Source organism: Urocitellus parryii, chromosome 5 (genome assembly GCF_045843805.1).
Source record: "Urocitellus parryii isolate mUroPar1 chromosome 5, mUroPar1.hap1, whole genome shotgun sequence".
Lineage (NCBI taxonomy): Eukaryota > Metazoa > Chordata > Mammalia > Rodentia > Sciuridae > Urocitellus > Urocitellus parryii.
Window position 1 is genome coordinate 78,711,282 of NC_135535.1, and position 24,860 is coordinate 78,736,141.

Here is a 24,860-nt window from a genome sequence, read left to right on the forward strand (position 1 = left end):
CTTTTACTTATCTTTACTGATATTTTCAGTCGATTGTTTAATTGATCTTTTATAGTTTTTAAATTCATTGATTTTGGGCTCTGATTTTAATTATTTCCTTCCTTCTACTCGTTTTTGAATTTGTTTGTTCACCCCTCCTCCCACAGGGCCTTGAGGTATCATTAGGTTGTTTGTTTGGTATCTTTCTGATTTTCTTACATAGGCACTAATAGCTATTTAAAAAAAAAAAATTTCCTCTTATAATTACCTTTATAGTGTTCCAGAGGTTCACATATGTTGTATCACTATTCTCATTTGAATCTAATAATTTTTTAAATTTCTCCCCTGATTTCTTCTATCACCCATTCATTATTTGAAATTGTGTTGTTCAGTCCCATGTTTTATATAGTTTCTGTAATTTGTTGTAGTTAATTTCTAATTTCATTCTGTTATGATCAAATAAAATGAAAGGAATTTTATCATTTTTAAAAATTTGCTAAGAGTTACTTTGTGGCTCAAAATATGATGTGTTTGGGGGAAAAGTCCATGAGCAGCTGATAAGAAAGTGAATTTGGCTGTTGTTGCACGGAATATAGGTGTCTATTAAATCATTTATAACTTTTTTAAGATCTTGGAGTCTTTACCGGGTTTATGTATGAATGACCTATCTGTTGGTGAGAGAGGTGTGTTGAAATCACCCAGTGTTATTGTACTGGGATCTATCTGAATCTTTGAGTAGTGTCTGTTTTATGTAATTAGGTATACCAATGTTTTGGGCATAAATATTTACTATCATTTTATCTTCTTGTTTAATTGTTCTCTTTGTAAGTATCAAGTGACCTTCTTTGTCTCTTACTAATTTTGTCTGAAATATGGTTTATTGGATAGAAGAGTAGCTACTCCTGCTTGTTTGGGGGCTCCATTTGCATTATATATCAATTTATAACCTTTTACTTTCAGCTTGTGGCTGGATTATTTGCCTGTAAGGGGAGTCTCTTGCAAACAATGTATAGTTGGGTATTGTTTAATCCATTCTATTAGCATGTGTCTTAATTGAAGAGTTGACATCATTTACATTCAGTGTTATAGATGTTTATTAATTCCTGCCATTTTGATTTATTTCTAATGTTTAATTTGGTTCTGTTTCTCATTTTCTTAGCTACTTTTCAGATGAGATTTGTCCATTTGCAAGCTTTTTTAACTATTATCTTGGGCTGGGGATGTGGCTCAAGTGGTAGCGCGCTCGCCTGGCATGTGTGCGGCCCAGATTCGATCCTCAGCACCACATACAAACAAAGATGTTGTGTCCCCCGAAAACTAAAAAATAAATACTAAAAATTCTCTCTCTCTTAAAAAAAAAGTTATTAAAAAAAAAACTATTATCTTTAGTGCTTGCCTAGTAGTCATGAATTCTTTTAGTTTCTACTTACCTTGGAAGTTTTTTATTTCCTTTTAAATTCTGAAGGATAGCTTCGTTGGATACAGCAATCTTGGAAGCTATAGCAATCTTGGTTGGCAGTTATTTTCTTTCGAGGCTTGGAACACATTATTCTAACCCCTCCTGGATTTTAGAAGTTGTGATAAGAAATCATAAGTAATTCTAATCGATGTGACCTGATATTTTTCTCTTGAGGCTTTTAAATTTCTATCCTTGGTGCTCTGTATGTTAGGCATTTTAAAATGTGTCAAAGAGAGGTTTTTGGGGTTTTTGTTTGTTTGTTTGTTTGGGGTTTTTTTGTTTTTGTTTTTGTTTTTTTTGGTTTTTGTTTTTTTTTTTAGTTGTAGGTGGACACAACACCTTTATTTTATTTATTTTGCTAAGGATAGAACCCAGTGCTTCACATTTGTTAGGCAGTCACTACCACTGAGCCACAACCCCAGCCTGAGAGGTTCTTTTTTGATCTTGTTTTATTTGGGATTCTGAATGACTCCTGTGTCTAGATGTCCATCTCATTTCCAAGGGTTGGAAATTATTCTGTAATTATTTTCCTGAAGAGGTTATCCATGACATTGTAGTGGTACCCTCTTTCTCCACAGAAAAGTCTTAACTGGGCTTATCCAGAAATCTTCACTATGGGTGATTTTGGGACTGTTAGCAAAAGAGTTCAATATAGATAAACTTCCTATTTTCATGTTGCCCTGTTTTACTTGGCCACTGGCTGGGAAGATATCAGCACTCCAGGTGCTGGGCACCCCCTTACTAGTTTTTTACAAACATGTACCCCAGTATAGTAGTTTGTAGAAATGGGCGAACAAGGCCTCTGGCCTTGATCTGGGGCTTTACAGAGATGTCTACATTCCTAAGATAAGAGAAGATACCAGTTGGGCGCCATGGTAACAGCTGGCTGAGGGAGGAAAGAAAGGGAAGAAGAAGCTTTCCCCTTCTCAGATGTTGGCCTTGAAGGGTTAACTTGCCCAAAACAGTGAAAGAAAAAGCTGCTTTTATGTAAACTTCTGCAGATTGTGAACTTCTGAGCCCCTCCCCTTACATGCTGGGTATAAAATTCTGAAACCACCTGAACTCAGGATTCAGGGGATTGATTGATTACAACAAAAGCTGTGCCCTCTGAACCTGGCTGCAGCCAAATAAAACTGTTTCCTGCTATCTTCGGTGCCTTGCCTCGTCTGTCCCTAGAACAACATTAGTCCACATCTCACAATCCTCTTCAATTTCAGTGATTCTTAAATTTGTTCTCTTACAGTTGTCCCAGAGTTCTTGTATATTCTGGTCATGGTTATTTAGTCATTTTCTTTTCTTTAATACTGTCTAATGTTCAGGGCTGGCCACTGTGCCTTCCAGCTCTGAGATTCTGTCTTCTGCATGGTGTATTCTATTAGAGACTTTCACCTGAGCATTTTACTTGATTTATTGTGTCTTTCATTTCTAAGATTTCTGTTTGATAGTTTTTCAACATTTCTGCCTCCATATTGAATTCCTTGTTTGGGTTTTTGTCTCTGTTCTTTGCATTAAAATATCATAGAAGTTTGGGAATGGTTTAGTTCGTGTATGGAGCAAGGTGCACTGTTTCTTGGTTGGATTTTGGATATAACTCAGCAGTAGTCTCTACCCTGTGTTCCAGTAAATTCCTAGCAGCTCACAGGACAGGGAGAAATAAACAACAGCAACAATGGCAGTAAACTATTTACAGCTTTATAATAAATAAATGGTGCTTATTGTGACGTATACAATGCTAATTACTACAAAAATAGGAATTGTGAGGTCAGCAATTGCCAACAACAATAGCAGTAAATAGCCATGAACTAAATCTGGCATTAAAGTAAACAGCAGGTATCAACTGTGCCATCCACAGTACTAATAACTGCTGTAGCATGAATGGTGACAGTAGGAATTATATAAACCAAGTAGTTCTAAAAGGTGGTGAAAATATAGTTCATTAAGAGGAAAAGTATGATAGGAAGGTAACATAAAGTTTAGAATATTCAAAATGTGTACAGAAAAAGCAGTAGAAATGTAGCAAGTGATGACTGTAAAGGAGAAAAAAAAGTAAAAGAAACAATAAAGAGAAAGACAAGGAGGATTTGGCTATTAGAGGGAGAAGAAAGAAAAAAAAAGAAACAACAATTATGAAAAACAAAATGAACAAATAGAAACATCTAACCCTCAAAAGACAAAACAAAGAAACACAACAAATATTTTTTTTTAAATATTTATTTATTTTTTTAGTTCTCGGCGGACACAACATCTTTGTTGGTATGTGGTGCTGAGGATCGAACCCGGGCCGCACGCATGCCAGACGAGCGCGCTACCGCTTGAGCCACATCCCCAGCCCCACAACAAATATTTAAAAGTGAGGAAAAAAAGAAACAAATGTTTACATGTAGGTATATCCATAAACCAATAAGCACAGCAAGAACACCCCCACCCCACCTTCCCCCAAAAAAGGAGGAAGAAATGAAAAATAAAAGAATTTTTTCCTCTGAGGTAGTCAGAACTGTCAACAATGATGGATATTGACTGCATATGCCAGACTGCCTTTCTTTCTGTTTATTTTTGGGCTATGTACCTCTTAGAGCAAGGGCTGGGGGTTGGCAAACCTTATTTCTTTTTGTGTTGCTCACTGAGCTGCAGCTGGAGTGGCCTGGAACCACAGCTGGCTGATATAGCTCTTAACTTCCCTTCTCACCAGTATAAAGTAGAATGGAATAGGAAGTATTTTCTATTGGAGCTTTGTTCAGATAGACCAGATTGATGCACTCCCAGGGTAGGGCTACTACAGAGTTCTAAATGGGAAATTCAATCTTGGCCTTGAACTTGTGATCCTTGTGTTTAGCTCTAATTAGGACTTTGGGTCATTGTTAGGTGGTATCTGCTCTGTTAGGGAGTCTGGATCTCAGGGTCCTCCCAGGAATTCTGTTGTAGGGCAGGGTGCCAAAACTTCCACAAGTCCACTCCCCATGAATGTGCCTTTCCTAGCCTCACTTCCTGAGTGTAATTCCTGAATGTAATCATGCCTGCCTGTTCAGTTTCCTGACCCTCTTTAGCTGATCTTGTGAGCCACCACACTTCCCTCCGTATCTCTGAGTCAGATCTCTCCTGGTATAATCTTCTCTGTGCCTGTTTCCATCATGTTCTTATAGGTATACCTTAGCCACATGATAAGCACTTACTGGGACAATATAGCACTACTTGCTATAGTCTGCTGGGTCCCACAGCAGCAAGCTACAGATTGGCTTCCCTAAGGTGGCTCCCCACCTTAGCTATCCTCTTGCCAGTTGAGGAACACAGAGCACTTTTCAAACACCAGCTCATTGTGCAGCCTCTGGTTCAGCAGCGCTCAGATAGAATTTTCCATGTCAAATTTGTCTTGTGTTTCTCTGTGTTATCCTCCCCTCTGTAGTAAACCAGTGGTGCTGCCACCACTGGCTTAGCTTCAGTGTACTCATTCTTGTCCTTTGTTTAATGTACCCTAATTTCTGAGTCTCTAAAAATCTCTGTCTGATGTTGAATTTCTGTAAATTCCCTCTTTTACCTGCCTCACTGAGAAAGGAGTATTCCTGCTGCTTAAATCCTGAGCCACAGAACAACTGGAAATGTAGCCTTCTCTAATCTGCCATCTTGAATCTCCCCTTCTGCTATTAGCATCTTAAGCATTTGATTCCTGTGTCAATTACATTCTGTAAGTTTTAATATCTGGTATTTTGTTCTAAGAATTTTAAAATTTGTATTTATTCTGACATTTTGTCCTACTTTTCTTTCTTTGTTTATTGAGGTTTTTTGTTCCTCCCCCTCCACTCAATGTTTGTCTCTTGCCTTCTTTTGAATTGGATTGAATTTTTTTTCCTCACTGAAGTTTTTTCCACTGAGTTTAGATATTCTGTATTTCTTGTGTGTGTGTGTGTGTGTGTGTGTGTGTGTGTGTGTGTGTGTGTGTGTGTTTTGGTAGTTCCTCACTGAGTTACAGAAGCTGGCCTTGAACTTGTGATCCTTGTGTCTCAGCCTCCTGGGTAGCTGGCATTACACGTGTGCACCATCATGCTTAGCTGGCTTACTTTTTAATGGTTCAGAATTTTAATAATCTTCAAGTTAGACATTTTTTATATACTTAATTTTGTTTAAATTTATCCACAATGATTTTTTTTTAAATTCACATTCCTTGTCTCATATATTTCTTCTGGGATCAGTCTCCTTCTTAAAATGTATTGTTAGACATTCTTTTACTCAGGTGACCTTGGTTAGATTTTGTTCATCTGAAAATGGTTTATTTTGCCCTTGTTTTTGAAAAGTAGCTCTTTGGGTGTTAAATTCTAGGTTAAAAGTTTTCCTTCCTTCCTTCCTTCCTTCCTTCCCTCCCTTCCTCCCTCCCTCCTTCCCTCCCTCCCCTCTGAAGATAATATCTTCTGGTTTTCAGTATAGCTACTGAGAAGTCGGCTATCACAGTCACTCTAATTCAGTGGCCACAAATCTCTTTTCATTGTGTGTACGCGCATGCACACACGTATGCGTGCTCTGACAACTGATTTTGGTTTTGGTATCCTGTATTTTTTGCTTTCTTTGACTTACTTGTGGTTCAAGGTTTAATGTCTTTCACCAGTTTTGGGAAATTCTCAACCATCTTTCTACTTATTTCTTGTATACTCTTTCTTTCTTTTTTTGCCTTCTTGAAACTTATTAAACATAACAACCTGTCTTGCCTTGCTCAGTCTTCTTTGTATTTCGGTCTCTTTTTTCTTTTTGTTTCTGTGCTGCATTCTGGGTGATTTCTCCACATCTGTCACCCAGTTTATTAATGTATTGTTTTAACCAGTGTTTAATCTGTAGCTAATTCTTTCTTTAACATTTTGGTAACAGGAAAGTTAAGTGTTTTTGATTGTTTGTTTTTAGGGTTCTTTAAAATTACAAAAACAGATTGACAGGGCTGTGGTTGTAGCTCAGTGATAGAAGCACTTGCCTGGCATGTGTGAGGAACTGGATTTGATCCTAGCACCACATAAAAATAAATAAAATAAATGTATTGTGTCTGTCTACAACTAAAAATATAAATAAAAATTTAAAAATTGTCATGGGGACACAAGGACAAGCAAGTTTAGGTTCAGGTGTAGTCATTTGTTGGTTTTACATACCATTTTTGCTTAGGACAATTGTCAAGTCCTCCATGATTAGAATAGTTACAGCCCTTGCTTTGGGAGCTGTCATAGGCCCTTTATTTGATAATGCTCTAGGGCATTGTTGGCAATATCTGAGGTGAATTTCTCTGCAGCTAGGTGCATGAGCTAATTTATGCATGGCTCTTAGTTCCCCAAACCCTCATGGTTCAGTAGTAATCAGTCACTATATTCAGGATCATTGGTGTACAGCCATCCAGCCTCACCAGGAAATGCATCAGAGCTCTGCTGGACACTTCACAATTCCCTTGGCAGTACTTAGCAGTGCATAAACTCCCTTGGACATAGCCCCCTGCTGGTACTAATCACCTGTAGCCGATGCCAGAGCCATGCAGTGCTGATTGGCCAGCTTTCCAACCTGCATCATCACAGTTCCTATTCCTTCAACCACAGCTCCAACCCTAGACCCCTGTGCTGTCCTTGAGGAGCCAACCTTATCTTCCAGGTTGGTTGCTGGTAGATAGCACAGCAGGGGCTGACATCAGGGGCAAGGCAGTAGAAGCCATTGCTACCTTCGGGTGTACACCAGAGCAACTGCTTGACAAAGTTTTGATAGTTTGTTTTATTATGGAACAACCAAACATAATTTTTAAATGTCTAAAAGGTGTTATTTCATTTTACTTACCGTAGATGTTAACATTTTAATTCTTGGTGCACATTTGTAATCCCAGTTACTTGGGAGGCAAGAGCAAGAGGGGATCAGATCAATGCTAGTTTGGGCAACTTAGCAAGACACTATCTCAAAATAAAATAAAAAGGACTAGACATATAGATCAGTGGTAGAGTGCTTGCCCAGCATAATTGAGGCCCTGATAGTTTTGTGAGATGAATGATTGCTTTGATGGAAATAAAGATTAGGTAATATGTAATCATGTAGAAAAGTTTCTAGTGATAATAATTATTTAGAAAAAGCTTTCAGAGAAACAGATCTGAGGAAAAGGTAGAACTTAGCCAGGCAGTGCAAGAAGAAAGAACATTCTGGGCAGAAGACAAGAGTATGCAGAGGCACAAGACTCTGTGAAAGCATGTCACATTTAGTGAATGAACTACAAGTAGATGTTTGACTACATATGGGATGTTGGTGAGAAACGAGGCAAGCAAGAGACGAATCATGAAGAGCCTCATATACCATACTGACGCTTCTTTTATGTATCCATCACTGTGAATATCTATGGGGTTAAAAAAAAAAACACTTCCCTAAAATATTTTAATTCAAACAACACTTAAGGAAGAAAACTCTACCTTTTATTTCTTGATTTAATTTTTAAAAATGGTTTTATTTTTGCTAAGAAATTGCAATCTTAAAAACTAATGTTTCGGGCTGGGGATGTGGCTCAAGCGGTAGCGCGCTCGCCTGGCATGCGTGCGGCCCGGGTTTCATCCTCAGCACCACATACAAAGATGTTGTGTCCGCCGAGAACTAAAAAATAAATATTAAAAAATTCTCTCTCTCTCTCTCTCTCTCTCTCTCTCTCTCTCTCTCTCTCTCTCTCTCTCTCGCCACTCTCTTTAAAAAAAAAAAAAAAAAAAAAAAACTAATGTTTCAACCAACCTTGCAGAGGGCATAAAGAACCGGAAGAAAGAATAAACAAAGAATACCTATTAGTGAGTAGAATTGTGAAGGAAAAGCAAACCATGTACAGTAGTCTTTTTTTTTTTTTGTACCAAGGCTTGAACCAGGGGCACTCGACCAACTAAGCCACATCCCCAGCCCTATTTTGTACTTTATTTAGAGACAGGGTCTTACTGAGCTATTTAGTACAGCAGTCTTTTAATGCCTAAGTAGAAAGGGTGAAAATGGGTAATTTATTTTTACTTCTCATGGTAGTGTTTTCCATTATTAAAGGAAGAAAATAGTCCAAGGTGCCAGTTGCCATTACTTGAAGAACTTGTTTTCTAGGAGATTGGACATTTTCCCCACAACAGTAAAAAAAAAAAAAAGTAGACAAAGAGCTAGGAATTTGGTTTGACTGCTCAAAACCTTGTGCCCTTCAGGTTAGGTCCAAGAAGGAGACAGAAACCACAGAGTAATTTAAACAAAAGAGTGTAATATAAAGTATTATTAATGTATATAGGAGAGTAGCTATAAAGACATAAATAAAACTCTAAAGAATGCCCAAAGAAGGATAAGGTGAAAGAGGAACCCATATCCCAAGGCTATTGTTTATCTCTTACTGACAAAATTGTGTTTGTAAAGAATGGAAGTCAGTGGGTTACCTGGGCCAGAGCTGGTTCTCAGGCCCCAGGGTAGCGGAAAGCAAACCTCCATGGTATAAATGAGCTGCAGCTGATGAGCAGGCCCACAGCAATTGTCTTGCCCCACTGTAAGTGGGAGGTCTGAATGTGCAATATCTCTGTTGAGAGGGCCCTGGGAAGGTGACCATTGGGCCCAGTCACTGAGGTACTGCTCACTCTAGGTGTGTGGCTGGGGCGTTGTACCACTAGATGTCTTTGCATATCCACACCACTGGTCAACCATGCAACAGTAGCAATAACAAGCAAAACACTATACATTGCCCATTAGGACCAGGAAGAAAAGACCCTTCTTCCAGCAGTATCTTTCCATTGCCTTCTCCTTGAAAAGCTTAATATTGTGATCACTGAAAAAGAAAATGCTTGAGTCCATCCGGTTCTCATAGAGCATGTACGAAGTGGATTTGGAGTGGAGAGGCAATTAATGGATAACTGGCACATAATTTGACTGCTAAAACTCAGAGCCTTTCACCTATGTCTGACTTATAATTGAAAAATAAATAAATAAAATCAGACCCTGATGTCTTGGAACTGGTCTGGCTCTCACAGATAGGCCTCACTGTTATTACAAACTGATGTGATATGCACAACTAAGCAATGTTGTTCTCCTGCAGGGAATAAGCAGTCTCACAAGAATAGCAAGCAAGACCACTGTGTACCCTACAAAATACCAGACCTCTTCCTCATTAAATTAGTATGCTACTTGCTCACCAATTTGTGTGTGTGTGTGTGTGTGTGTGTGTGTGTGTGTGTGTGTGTGTGTTTTGCATATTAAACCCAGGGCCTCATGCTAGGCAAGCACTCTACCATTGAGTTTCATCTCCAACCCAAGTTATAGCTTTATACTCACTTTAGTCTTTGCTCCTTATCAGATTTATTGAGATACCTAGTCATAGAATTGCCTTGATTTCTGGCAGCTCCCAATCCAAAGCAAATCTGTTTCCTTAGATGCTCCCCAAAATTATCCAGCTAAATCTCAAATGCTCCCAAAAATTATCCAGCTAAATCCCAAATTTTATATTAGACTTTTTTCCTTTATTAAGATATTCCACAGTTTCTCAAGTTTGCATTCTCCCTCTCTGCAGTGAGCAAGAAACCCAAACAGTTTGTTCAGGTACAGGTGTGTTCCTGGGTTTTTTGTTTTTGTTTTTTGTTTTCACTGAAGGGCATTGATAGAAGAAATGAGAAGTATTTTTTCTTCTGCATTTTTGTTATTGTTTTCTTTTGGTGGTACTAGGGATTGAACCCAGAGCCTTATTCATGCTAGGCAAGTACTCCACCACTGAGCTACATCCCCAGCTTTTTTTATTTTTTATTTTGATACAGGGTCTCAATAAGTTGCCCAAGCTGACCTCAAACTTGTGATCATCCTGCCTCAAACACTTAAGTAGCTGGAATTACAAGTGTGTGCCACCTTGCCCAGTTTATGTCTATGTATGTGTTTGGAGAAGCTAGTTGCATTACCAACATTGACTTTTTTCCTTAAGGAAGTGACTCTCTTAGAAATTTAACAGTATTAAAAAAAACAACTCTGATAATAGTTTATTTTTTAAAACTATTTTTGCAGAAATAAAACTCCATAAAACCCACAGTTAAACTGTTAGCAGTTTTTAATACTTAGCAAATATAGACAAAACATTTTTTTATGATAGCTTTCCTACAGAAGACATAGCATATATTTTGAATATGGTCAAGACATAAGCAATTTTAATGAAATGAATATGAAGTCGTTTTCTTATTTTGAGAGATTCTGTTCTCTGCATACTTAAGGAGTGACATGTAGAATAAACCTTCCGGATGGGGGTGACACTGAGCTTCTTTTTTTTTTTTTTTTTTTTAATATTTATTTTTTAGTTCTCGGCGAACACAACATCTTTGTTTGTATGTGGTGCTGAGGATCGAACCCGGGCCGCACGCATGCCAGGCGAGCACGCTACCGCTTGAGCCACATCCCCAGCCCGACACTGAGCTTCTTAATTCACTACTTACTTCCAGAAAGCTGAGGAAGCTTTCAAGAGTCCTTTCCCCACTCTGAAAGGCTTTAACAAGCCTGCATTAATATATCATTGCTAAAATATTTACATTTTTAATATAGTAGAGGTAAATGTTAAAATGTGATTTTTGTTTTTAAACAGAACTCTGATTCCTGTAAGGTCTACTTATGTATAGTTAGAATGAGTCCCTTGGTTCTCTGCATAATAAACAACCACTATGGCTTAGTAAATGGATATGTTTTCTTATAATGTGCCTGGGCATACCTGTAATTAACTGAATGTTAATGTGAATGTTCCAAGAAATGTGATTGTTTTAGTGAATATTTTGTTGTCTGAGGAGTTACCATTTTCTCTCCCTAAAAAATTAGTAATTCTTTAATCTTGTGGGCAAAAATCTAAGCAAGTCTACATAAGTTATGGATACTAACAAAATTATATATTCTTATCCTTTTATTTCATTGATTAAACTTTTTAAACTTCTACTATAGGCAACATTATGTTGTACTAAGTACTGAAGTTATAAAAATAAGAAAGCCCCCAATCCTTGGTTGAAATGGATGGCCACAGAATAGATCCTAAGTTTCTCTGGATTTGATTGTCTTATGGTTAATTACTTGCCCATCTTCCTGCTTCTCATTTTTTGGTTTTGTTTTTAGGACTCTGTTGGGCATAAAGAGAAGAAGAGTACAACATTTAGTAGCATCAGTAAATTTGGACAATAAATTTAGTTAGCACTGGCTAAGTGCTTTGTGGGCAAGATATGAGATAAGACAAATACTGCTCTTCTCAGAGGGAACCCACAGTAAAGAGATGGTACATGGGTCAAGTGGCCATAGAATCCTGTGATAGAGCACAAGTAGAGTTAGTTCTTCCTAGAGTATAATTTCTAAACCTGAGGGCTATCAAGCAGACTTCATGGATTTCAAATCAGCTTTCCATCCACTCCCCCACTCATCTAATAAAAGACCCTTGTCACTACACTTCAAACATCTACCCAGTTAAGTAGAGTAGTAAGTGACTGATGTCCTTTGACTACCATTCGCCTTACCTCCACAGAGTACCAGCTATCCAAGCCTGGCTTTTTTTATGGGCATCAAATGATGGTGTGTGTCTGTCTTTCCAAGCCACATAATTAAGTCAGCCTTTTGTGCTCATATGACTGACCCAAACCCTTCAGGTCACCTGGTGTTTCTTTTAGAAGTATTTATATAAAGAAGGTTTCATCTAGAATGTTAGTTTTTATAATGAATCAAATAAGGATTATGGACTGCTAATGGTTTACTACCAAAATTCCATTGTAGACTATTAAAGGTAGTCATTTGAAATTTATAAAATAACACAAGAAAAATTCTGTATATGCTTGTTAAATGTTTGACAAGATAATGTGAACAAGTAGCATCTGATCATTTTCCTTAACCTTTTAAAATTAAGACTTCCAAAAAAAAAAAAAAAAAAAGACTTCCCTGAAGTCTTCCTCCCTAGGGCTTTACTGTATTTTTGCAGCATAAATTCGTGAGGTATTTATTACAAGTCCACGGTCCTTTATCTTTAATTCTCAAATCCAAAAAATTTTGAAAACCAAATGTTCTTTGTGTAAGTTACTTAACAGAAAATCCAAACCTGAACTGAAATAGCCCTATTTATATATGATTTTTTCTTTTTGCCCTATTGTAGAATATTTGTTGGTTCACTGCAAAAATATGAATGTATTTCGTTCTAGGGTACTGCCCTCAGTAATTCATACATATGATCTACACACTGTGTTACCTTTCTAAATTTAAGAAAACAAAAATCTGGATTCTAAAACATGTCTGCTCCAGTCAGGCACAGTGGCACACATCTGAAATATCACCAACTAGAAGCTGATGATTGCAAGTTTAAGGCCAACCTGAGCAACTTGGCCAAACCCTGTCTCAGAATAAAAAGGGATGGAAGTGTAGCTCAGTGGTAAAGTGCCCCTGGGTTCAAACCTCAGGACCAAAAAACAAAACAGGTGTGGTAGCACACGCCTGTAATCCCAGCAGCTCAGGAGGCTGAGACAAGAAGATCATGAGTTCAGAGCCAGCTAAGCAACTCAGTGAGACCCTGTGTCTAAATAAAATACAAAATAGGACTGGGGATGTGGCTCAGTGGATGAGTGCTCCTGAGTTCAATCCCTAGTACAAAAAAAAAAAAAGTCTACCTCTAAGGGTTTAAATAGGGATTGTGGGCATATGTAAATATAAATTATCTATGGCAGAGTGGTTTAAGAGGGCACTTTAGTATTGTGGATAGTTTTTAATTTTGATAAGCTAATTCATGTAAACAAAGCACAGTTACAACAACAGAACACCTTTAATTATCTTGTAACTCGCTTTATGCCTACATATATTGGTTCTGTAGTTATAGGTTTAAATATAGGAAATGTGACTATGATTGTATATCTGTTTCATTTTATGTGCCCACAAATGAGGGCTAACATAATAATAATCAGCTTACCAAAGGCTATCACCATGATCATATATGTATAAGAAAAAAATGAGCTTCTGATTGCGGATTATATGAGTATGCATATAATCAAAAGTGTTCCATGGTAATATAATTTGTACATTTTCAGTGGAATAAGTACCACTGAATATAATAAAGAGCAATTATATTAGTTCTTGATTTTTCCACATTTTAAGGGAATGTAGAGTCACATACCAGTGAAGCAAGGAGTGTTCCAGGAACAGTACCATATACCTGTAATCCTAGCACCTTGAGAGGCTCAGGCAGAAAGATCCCAAGTTTGATGCCAGCCTCAGCAACTTAACAAGACCCTGTCTCAAAAAAAAAAAAATAGAAAGGACTGGGGATATAGCTCAGTGGTAAAGCTCCCCTGGGTTCAATGCCCAGTACCAAAAAAAGAAGGAGTGTTTTCCACCTGCCCACACCCACTTTGGAGGAATAAAACTGACCTATTTTCTGTATAATCATAAATTTTAACAGATTTTTTTCTGATATTTTCAAGCTTAATAAGGCAATTGTATTTTTACTTGGATTTTTCTTTCCTTCTATTTTTTCCTTCTTCTGTGCAGATTATCAACGCCTGATGACTGTGGCAGAAGGCATCACCACACTTTTGTTCCCATTTCAGTGGCAGCATGTTTATGTGCCCATCCTTCCTGCTTCTCTGCTTCATTTTCTTGATGCTCCTGTACCTTATCTGATGGGTCTTCAGTCAAAAGAAGGAACTGACCGTTCTAAACTAGAACTTCCTCAAGAGGTAAAACTTTTTTGATGAATGATGAAATTTGCTGTTTGTTGATTTAGGTCAAGGCTATTTTTGTTAAATAGCATTTTTGTCATCCGATTTTATCTCTCTGGCTCTCCTTAATCTCCCAAGTATGGCTAAGATAGAACCTGAGCCACAGAATGCAGACCATGATCTGATGATTACTACACGATAGCCATTAATTAAACATAGTTCAAAACAGAACACTGGCGTATTTTTATATCTATAAATGTTTGAGAATGGAGCAATAGTAGTCATAATCATCATTGATTTATTCTAATAACATTCATTTCTTTTCCATACTTGTTACAAATTTTATTTTTAAATGACACATCCCAGATCTGGCATCCTTTAAAATTGTATTAACTGAGGTGAATTTGACTTTTTACCGCCCATCAAATGAAAAATAACATCTTTCAGCAAACTGGAAAATGGAAACATAAAATGCTTTATTCTCTGTTTGCAGTCATAAGGCTAATTATCAACTTGTTCTAAATATTAACTTTGTCAGCTAAACTAAAATTTTAAGCCCTAGCTTTTTGCCACCTTAATATTACTATCTTTCCAATGTGCTTTGTTTTGAAATGTTGTTTGAGAGGAAAAATAAGCAAAAATTCTTGAAAGCATTTTGAATCTAATTTTTGGCTGTTGTTAATGGTACTTAGAATTGTACTGTAAAGCTTTTGAAATGAAATATTGATGAGAGTGCCATGGCCTATTAAAAAACACAAAATGGTTAATTACATTATATTATTAGCTATTTAATTAGCACCTTTCTTAATACAGTCTCTCATTCTGAGTTTCACTTTTATTTGTTCTTATTTCCTGTAGAGATTCTCATTTTAATAAGTGAGTTTAAAATAACACACTAAGCCATAGCCATTATACCTAGTAATGATTCCCATAATCATCCACTGCTGACTTTTATTCTAAGGAATGTTTCCTTACCAAAATAAACATTTTTGTTCAAGAGAAAATAACTTCAGGTCATATAAAATATATGGGCAAGTTTTCTTGTTCTTCTGGGACTTGCTCATGTTCTCCTCTTTCTGCTTCTTATTTTACATCTTTATTCCCTTAATTTTCTTTTTTTCTCTTTCATGGAATTAATCTAGAATATCATTGTTTGAAGAAGTAAATCCCCTAAATTTTCAAGAAAAAATGTGTTTTTATTTTAAAGACTTAAAAAGAGGGCTGGGGTTGTAGCTCAGTGGTTGAGTGCTTGCCTCGCATTGCATGAGGCACTGGGTTCGATCCTCAGCACCACATAAAAATGAATAAATAAAAACAAAAATATTGTGTCCATCTACAATTAAAAAACATTAAAAAAAAAAAACATCTGGGCGTGGTAGCACATGCACTTTATTCCAGCTCTCAGGAGGCTGAGGCAGGAGTATTACAAGTCTGAGGCCAGCCTGGGCAATTTGGCAAGACCTTGTCTCAAAATAAAAAGTTATTTTTTTCCTGAGCACAGTGGTGCACACCTGTATTTTAGTGGCTCCAGTGGCAGAGATGGGGAGGATCAAGAGTTCAGATCCAGCCTCAGCAGTGTCGTGGTGCTAAGCAACTCAGTGAGACCCATCTCTAAATAAAATACAATAGAGCTGGGGATGTTAAGCACCCCTAGGTTCAACCCCCAGTACCAAAATAATAAAATAATAAATATATATATATATTGGTACCAGAGATTGAACTCAGGGGCGCTCAACCACTGAGCCACATCCCCAGCCATTTTTTATATTTTATTTTGAGACAGGGTCTCACCAAGTTGCTTGGGGCCTCACTAAATTGCTCCTGCTTCAACCTCGTAAGCTACTGGGATTGCATGTGTGCACTACCACACCCGGCTCAAAATAAAATTTTTAAAAAGGAGCTTGTATTGTAGCTCACAGGCAGAAGTCTTCTCTGTTCAATGCCTAGAACCAACACCCAAAAATAGACTTAGGGTTGCGGTGTAGCTTATATGCAAGTCCCTAGCTTTGATCCTTAGTACTGGGGTTGGGGGGGCGAGGATTTAACAAGACATTTTGTTTCTTGTTGAATATCTGATCTATTTTGTACATTAAACAAATTAAATTGTTTTTGTGTGTGTACCAAGGATTGAGCCACATCCCCAGCCCTATTTTGTATTATTTATTTAAAGACATGTTGCTGAGTTGCTTAGTGCCTCTCTTCTTGCTGAGGCTGGCTTTGAACTCACTTTCCTCCTGTTTTAGCCTCCCAAGCCACTGAGATTACAGGCGTGTGCCACCGCACCTGGCTGGCAAATTATATTCTTAAGGCAGTTTATTTAGTATGTAAAAGTTGTCTTTCAATTTTACATAAGTAATTATTGACAAATTTTTAAATGCCACCTTGGTATATATGTAATTGGGAAATTTTTCTATGTCTACATGTATCCTCTGACTAAAGATAAGTTAAAAATTGCAAAAGCCTTCATAATGATCACTGGGATTTTCTAATTTTTCACTCACAAGTTGAATTCTACTTTTATTTTTAGTTTTTTTTAGATTTTAGGGTCAGTTTCTTTGATTGAGTGGTTGGTTTGCAGTGTTGGGAATTAAAACCAGGCCCTCTTATAAATGCTAAGCAAGTGCTTTACCATTGGGTCATATCCTTAGCCCTCAACACTATTTAATAAATACATACACCCATCTATTAATAGAATAGTATGAAATTACCTGAATTAGCTGTTAAAAAAAAGTAACGGTGTTTCTATATAGAAACTATAAATTAGGGCTGGGAATGTGGCTCAGGCGGTAGCGCGCTCGTCTGGCATGCTTGTGGCCCAGGTTCGATCCTCAGCACCACATACCAACAAAGATGTTGTGTCCGCTGAGAACTAAAAAATAATAAGTATTTAAAAAAAAAAAAGAAAGAAACTATAAATTAGATGCACCATTGTTCTGGAAGAAAAGGCTAACAGTGTATTACTTCATTCTGGTATCATTTTACAATGAGATGAATATCTGCCTCACATAATTTGGGGGAGAGGAAGTAGTATAAAAATAGCCATTTTAGGGGCCGGGTTGTGGCTCAGTGGTAGAGCACTTGCCTAGCATGCGTGAGGCACTGGGTTTGATCCCCAGCACCACATAAAAATAAAATAAAATAAAGGTATTGTGTCCATCTACAACTTTAAAAAAATAGCCATTTTTAAAAACGACTTAAAGGGACTGGGGATATATCTCAATTGGTAGACTGCCTGCCTCACATGCACAAGGCCTTGGGTTCAATCCCCAGCACCACCAAAAAAAAAAAAAAAAAGATGACTTAAGTGCACTCACTATTCATACTTCTCGCCCTCTTCCCCAAAAAACTGTATAAATAAAATAATGGCTAAAAATAGTGATAAAGCTTCCAAAAATAGTTACAAAAATGCTAAGTGTACAAAAATGAGTTTTTCAAGAAGGTATGATTTTAGTTGTTAGGTAACTAATGTAACTACATAGACTTATAATTAACTACCCACTCCTTTTCCCCATGACTCCAAAATGATAGGCACAAGTAGCCATTTGTTATATAATTTTTTAGGGAGCCGGGTGGGAAAGTGAGTGTGCAAGAATGTAACTCTGAAAATTAACTGCATAGAATGTTACCTCACTTTTAACTGTTTTTGCTCATCTTTAAAGTGATAGACAAAAATAAAAACTGAGAACAGAATTGCTTTTGCCACCTTGTTTTTGTTGTACCTTGCCTTGAGATTCTGAGGGAATATTTTATTTATTTATTTATTCTTATTTTCTTATTTGTGGTGCTAGGGATCAAACCCAGGGCCTCATTCATGTTAGGCAGGCTCTCTTCCATTGAGCTATATTCTCAGGGGAGAAAATTTTAAATGATCTCCTCTGGCTTATCCTCATGACATCTTAATTTCAGACACTCAGAACCTAGATCACTTATAAATAAACCTGAGGAAAGCTTCTCCCAGCTCACATTCCTAAGTATTTACTGCTCCTGCTTATGTGTGTGTGTATGTGTGTGTGTGGTGCTGAGGATCAAACCCAGGGCTTTGTGCATGTGAGGTAAGCACTCTACCAACTGAGCTATGTCCCCAGCCCCCATGCCTACCTCTTTGGTGTTCCCTCAAGTGACCATCACCTGAGGATTTCAACAGACACTACTTGTGTAGAATTGTAGGGGGCTTCAAGATATTTGAGGTGATTTCAGCTTTCCAAAACAACAACAAAAAAATTTAAGTATCAATAACACAGGTTAGTCAATTTCTTCTCCAAGATATCTGCTTCTTCCCTTGAGACCATCTTTCCCCACCCTTCTAATAAACTTTGCTATACTTTTACTTAAGATAAAACAACAACAACAAAAACACACAGGCAGGTTAAATAAATACTCAGGAATAAATGAACTAAGAATATATAGAGGAGATCAGGATGCTTCTACTTACAGAAGAAATAATTAAGCTTCAATTATTTGACCTCTTACTTTTTTTTATTTATTTTTTAGTTGTAGTCGGACACAATACCTTTATTTTATTTATTTATTTTTATGTGGTGCTGAGGATCGAACCCAGGGCCTCACATGTGCTAGGCGAGTGTTCTACCGCTGAGCCACAACCCCAGCCCTGACCTTTTACTTTTGAGGGAACTTTTTTTACTTTTAATTTGAGTTAATTACATATCATGAAGATTTATGGGTTATGTTGATCAGTAGATATATAAAGTACTTAGTCCCCAAACAGTGTCAAATTGAGATTTGGGTCTGTTTTTTATCATGTATGTAATACTTCTTGAGCTTTTCTAATAGAATTTTTAAAAATTTAATGGTATTAAGTGAGAAGAAACAACTTGTCAAATTATTTAGTGGGAATCATATTTGTTTTAGAAAAAAACCTGTTTTCTTCAATAATTTTTAATAACACAAATTTGTATTTCCTATTTTTACTTTGTGATAATAATCAGAGCCCTTTTGGGTCCTTCCAAGCAGGTGTAGGGGAGGGCATGGGAGACTTCTGTGGGAGCATGAAGACTGGCTAGTCTCTGTTGCCGGAACTCCCACTGGCACAACACACTCAGTTCAGCACTGATACCGTGAGCATAATAAGCTTTAAATTTTATGTCAGAAAATGTTTTATTCTCTCTCTTTATAGGAGGAGGAGAGGAATGGAAAAGGATAGTTAGAGGGCATTAATGAAGAAGATAGTATAAAATAAAAATGAAAGGTTACTGGTTAATACTTAGCAAGTTATTGAATTTTTTCCTTCCATTTTTAAAGATATTGAATCATCTGTTTGAATTATGGTGACCTACTTTCTGCCTCTAAGTCTTTCAGTGTATCCTACTTTCAAGAAATGGAAGACACACACATAAAGATGTGGATTTAAAGAAAGTTGTAGGAAGCACTACTGTCTTCAGCAAGATCTGACATTTCAGCTCTTTATTTAGAGAAATCTACTGACATTGGAGATGAGGAAAAAATAATAATCACAAGGAAACCCCAGGCTGTCTGAGGATGCATATTTGGAGCAGGTGCCAGGAAGTTACCCAAGTTCTTGGGCCTCAATTTTTTCATCTGCAAAATTGAAGGCAGCAGGAAGGGAGAGGGGCCCGGGGCACAAGAAGAGTCCTTGGGTCTGGGTGGACCACTGGGATTTTCTACTCCAAAGCAGGAGTGGAGCAGGGGACCCTCCCAGAGATGCCAGAGAGGTTTTCTTTCTCCTTCCAGGAGGGGACCGGCCCCTGGGTGGGGCAAGGAGAAAGCTCCCGATTCATATTGAGTTCAGTTTCTCTCTCCAGCCCGACCCGCCCACTCTCAGGGCCCGGACAGGGCGGGGGGGTGGGTGCCATTTGCATTTGGGGATTTTTTCACGTTTCCTATTTATGAATATTAAAAAGTCTTTATATCACATCTATTTTTGAAAACTTGGAGAAGTGGCCTCTTTGGGACCCTCAGAGCCAGAGTGCGAATCCTGATCCATTAAACCGATTCTGAAACAAAAAAAAAAAAAAAAATTGAAGGACTGGATTATAAAGGTTATATTAGGCTCTAGTTTTATTATTTAGTTTTGTATAGGAGTAGGAAATCTTAGGGGTTTATTGAGCTTTTAGCTTTCTGTCCTCTCACATGAAAAAAAAGGATTAAAATGGAAAAAGGGGAGACTGGGGTTGTGGCTCAGTGGTAGAGCACTTGACTGGCACATGTGAGGCACTGGGTTCGATTCTCAGCACCATATAAAAATAAATAAGTAATAAGAAAAAATAAAGGTATTTGTATCAATCTACAACCAAAAAAAAAAAAAAAGAGAGAGAGAGAAGAAAAAGGGGACTGGGGTTGTGGCTCAGCTGTGGAGCGCTTGCCTAGCATGTGCAAGGCCCTGGGTTTGATCCTCAGCACCACATAAAAATAAATAAAATAAAGGTATTGTGTCCAACTACAGCTAAAAAATAAATACTAAAAAAATGGCGGGGGGAGACCCAACTATTTACTTCCCCTTTTATCTAACCTTGCCATGTGGGATCAGAAGACAGTATGAATTCTCTCCTTGGTTACCTAATGGGAAAGGAGAAAACTCAACTCAAGATGAAGCTTCCTGTTTTGTTTGCTTACACATATTCTGTGTTCAGTTGTTGATGTAATTGGAATCAGTTTTATGTGATGAGCTACATCTTTGGTGCCCTTGCTTTCCCTGCTTCTCTCTACTCCACCCCAATTCTAGGAGCTCAATCATCTTTTTCATTGATAACCTCGTTATGATCAAGAAAGTATGGGACAGTAAAGGTAAAAAATACTGTTTACCAGGTCCCCAAGGGGATAATCAGGATTTTATTCAGGTACTTGGCCTCTTAAATTTACTGTATCTATTTGAAAAAAATGTTTATATATACTAAAAGCCTTTTAGTCGAAATAAATTTCAAATCTAGAGTATAAGCAAACAGAATACATTTCTTCTTATTTCTGAGTCAAATTATTTAATTAATCACTGGTTATCCAAGCACTTGCTTCTCCCACCTCTTTCTGCTTCCTGCTTTGATTGTGTGTGTGTGACCAGGAATTGAACCTAGGAATGCTTAACCACTGAGCCACATCCCCAACCCTTTTTTTTTTTTTTTTTTTAATTATAGACAAGGTCTTGCTGAGTTGCTTAGGGCTTCACTAAGTTGCTGAGGCTGGGTTTGAACTAGCAATCCTCCTGTGTCAGCCTCCCAATTTATGGGGATATAGGCATGTGCTACCACACCTAGCTGCTTCCTGCTTGTTTGGTGCCCTAAATATATATAAATATATATATTTAGTTGTAGATGGACACAATACTTTTATTTTATTTGTTTATTTCCATGTGGTGCTGGGGATCAAACCCAGTGCCTCAGGCATGCTAGGCTCTACCACTGAGCCATAACCCTGTCCCTGCTTCCTGCTTTTTTGTCTAATGACCTCTAAAATGATTTTGCTGTTCTGCAAAGTTCAGCTAATTTTGTTAAAGTGAAAATTTGTGGATTATCTGTGAATTGCATTGAACTTTGCCAGTCTCATCCATTTGGGGGTACTAGGGCTCTAATTTTTAGCAATTATTGTGTATTCTAAATTATAGATGTTATTTAAGCAATGGAATAATGACAAAGAATGATAAAGCTCATTATGAGCATTTTACTCAATAATGTTCATGTGTAGGATCATGCAACTCTGGGTCCCTTTACCCATTTAGGAATGCCTGATCAATGCTAAATATTAGAGATTCATGTCAGATTATAGTAAATTGTTGAGACCCACAGAAAATTATTCATGAATAAATATTATAAAATTATTATAAAATATTATTATGAAAATATTATTAAATATGGTATGCAAATACTTACCTAGGGAAAAATGCTGGCAAAAGAAATTATTTTTTAAAGAATAATAATCTCAGGGGATGGGGTTGTAGCTCAGTGGTAGGTGGTAGCAAATGTACTTAGTGATTCTGAGTTCAATCCCCAGCACCACAAAAAATTGAACCTTGAAATGGTTAACATAAAAGACATTGTAAAAAAACAAAAATAATCCAGGTGTAGTAATACATGCCTGTAATCCCAGCTATTCAGGAAGCTGAGGCAGACAGGTTACACGTTCAAGGTCAGCCTGGACAACTAGTGAGACCCTGTCTGGGGAGGAAAAAAAAAAAAGGTCGAGATATATAGCTCAATGGTAGAGTGCCCCTGGGTTCGATACCCAATACCTAAAAATAATACTAATAATAATAAGGGGAAAAAGTAAGAATTTAAAAAACCAAATGCAGCATAATCTATGCTTTTCTTTATAATAGTTGGCAAGAGTATTTCTGGATATAAAATTTAATCTTTGTATTCCTTTTTTCTATTTCAGGCTAATTTGTGCTTTGTGGACATTGACAACCATTTTATTGAATTGCCCGAAGAATTTCCACAGTTCCCCAATAAAGTGGATTTTATTCAGGAGCTCTCTGAAGTTCTTCTTCAATTTGGGATTCCTCCTGAGGGCAGCTTACATTGCAGTGAGAGTGCCACCAAACTGAAGAATCTGGTTCTGAAAGATTTGGTCAATGACAAGAAGAATGGCAATGTCTCCACTAATAATATCAGCATGTATGAGTTATTGAAGGGCAATGAAACCATAGCCCGCTTGCAGGCTCTGGCCAAGAGGACTGGTGTGACTGTGGAAAAAATGGACCTGTCTGCTTCTCTGGGTGAAAAAGAAAAGAATTTAAAACTGCAGTGTGAAGAGGCAGAACTGAGGGACTACCAGCTGAATGTACAGCTGAGAGAGGTCTTTGCTAACCGCTTTACACAGATGTTTGCTGATTATGAAGCATTTGTGATTCAAACTGCCCAGGACATGGAATCCTGGCTGACCAACCGGGAACAGATGCAGAACTTTGACAAAGTAAAAGAGCCATAGTTTTCCTTCTTTATGGTTCTTAGTTGATTACATTACTTGATTTTGTTAACTTTTTTTAAACACAAAATTTTCCCGTCTCCTGTCCCACTAAGCACTTTCTGTCACCAATATTTTACACTAATTTTACAGAAAGGCAAACCAACCAGCTTATAAGACTGGCTGTTAAATAACCTGTAATCTCAATTTAAAATTTTCTGTACTTTGACAATGCTTAAATTATAGAAACTTTTTTGAGGGGTAGGAGTTAACCAGGGATTGAATTCAGGGGCACTTAATCACCAAGCCACATCCCCAGTCCTTTTTATTTTTTATTTTAAGATAGGATCTTGCTAAGTTGCACAGGGTCTCACTGAGTTGCTGAGGCTGGCTTTGAACTAGTGATCCCTCCTGCCTTAATCTCCTGAGTCACTGGGATTACAGGCATGCACTACTGCATCCAGGTAAATTATAGAAACTCCAAACAGCTTTTTCAAATCTGTTAATACTGCCTGACCTTATAAGGCTTTTGTTTACCCTTATGTCAAATCTAGTCAAATGAAGGCTATTCCTTTATAAAGAAATCTTAATTCTCTCTCTTTTTTTTTAAGATGGACACAATACTTGTATTCTATTTATTTATATGTGGTGCTAAGAATTGAACCCAGGGCCTCACATATGCTAGGCAAGTGCTCTACCACTGAGCCACAACCCCAGCCCAAGAAATCCCAGTTCTTATATTTAACCTTCATCCTTTAATGGGATCACAATGTGTCCATATAAAGGTAACAAATAATTTAGTTTCAAAAGCCAATTTTTTTTTCATTTTAGAATCATAAAAGATAAAGAGTGAACAAATCAGGTTTTATGACTGTTAGTCTAAGACTATTCCAAAGTTTTTGGAAAAGAAAGACAAAAATGACACTAGCTTTTGATTCTCCTATTGAAGCTTTTTCCCTAAGGTTTACTGTATTCTTCTACCAGATTTTCTTTACATATTCCTCAGACTTTTTTTTTTTCCTCCCCCAGACAAAAGCACTTAGAGATGTGCATTAACTCCTTTAAGTCACTAGGGTATAGTTCAGGCCCCTGCCTGTGTGATTGCTGAGGCATAATAATGCTATAAAAATGAATCATGGTGTTCACTCACTAAGTGGCATCTTTTGGTCATGAAAGACCTCCCAAAGGGGCTAATGCACTCTAAGAGGCTAATGTACAGTCTTGTAGCATCTGACAAGTAAGTATTAACTAAAATTTTGTGTAAACACAGGTAGAATGGAATATTTTCTGATTTTATCAATTTTTTTTTCTGATGGAGAATAATATGCCAGGAATGTCAGAATTTGCTGATTTACTCCATTTCATTAAACTTTTGGGGTGAGGTGAAGGTGGCAGGGTTTGGGCTTGCTAGGTAAGCAGTCAACCACTGAGCTATATCACTAGCCCTTTTTTCTTATTTTGAGAAGCCAGGGTTTTGTAAAATAGCCTGGGTTGGCTTTAAATTTGTGAATCAGTCTCACCTCTGCCTCCCAACTAGTTGAGATTAATAGGCATGCATCACCTTACCCAGTTTGCTTAAACTCTGTAATTTAAGAAATTTTACTTCTTCAAATGTATTCCTACTCTTAGATTTCTTTCTCATTTACCATAACTTTTTTCCTATACTTTTTCCTATCTAGCCTGGAACTAATCTGTGTTACATTCATGATATATCCTTGGGGCAATTCAAATTCTTAAGTCAAGCTCTGGTACTTTCTTCCTTCTTTTTTATTTTTTAATTTTTTTACTTTCTTCTTTCTTAAGTTTTATGTCGCTTCAATCTAGAAGTGAGATTGCCTTTATATAACCCCTAAGAAATGAAAGTTTCATGTTGCACTCCAGAAGGCTATTATGTAAGACATATTAGCTCTGCA

The 24,860-nt window shown here is 37.2% G+C and overlaps 1 protein-coding gene across 3 annotated transcripts in view; it reads left to right on the forward strand.

The window, feature by feature from the left end:
• The window catches only part of Dennd5b (DENN domain containing 5B), a 189,778-nt gene that overhangs the window by 94,528 nt on the left and 70,390 nt on the right, over positions 1 to 24,860 (forward strand). For all 3 annotated transcript variants that reach the window (XM_077798438.1, XM_026415248.2, XM_026415247.2), the window contains 2 exons: positions 13,907 to 14,094; positions 22,420 to 22,956. In XM_077798438.1, coding sequence (XP_077654564.1) covers positions 13,907 to 14,094; positions 22,420 to 22,956 — 725 coding nt within the window. The remainder of the gene's footprint in view (positions 1 to 13,906; positions 14,095 to 22,419; positions 22,957 to 24,860) is intronic.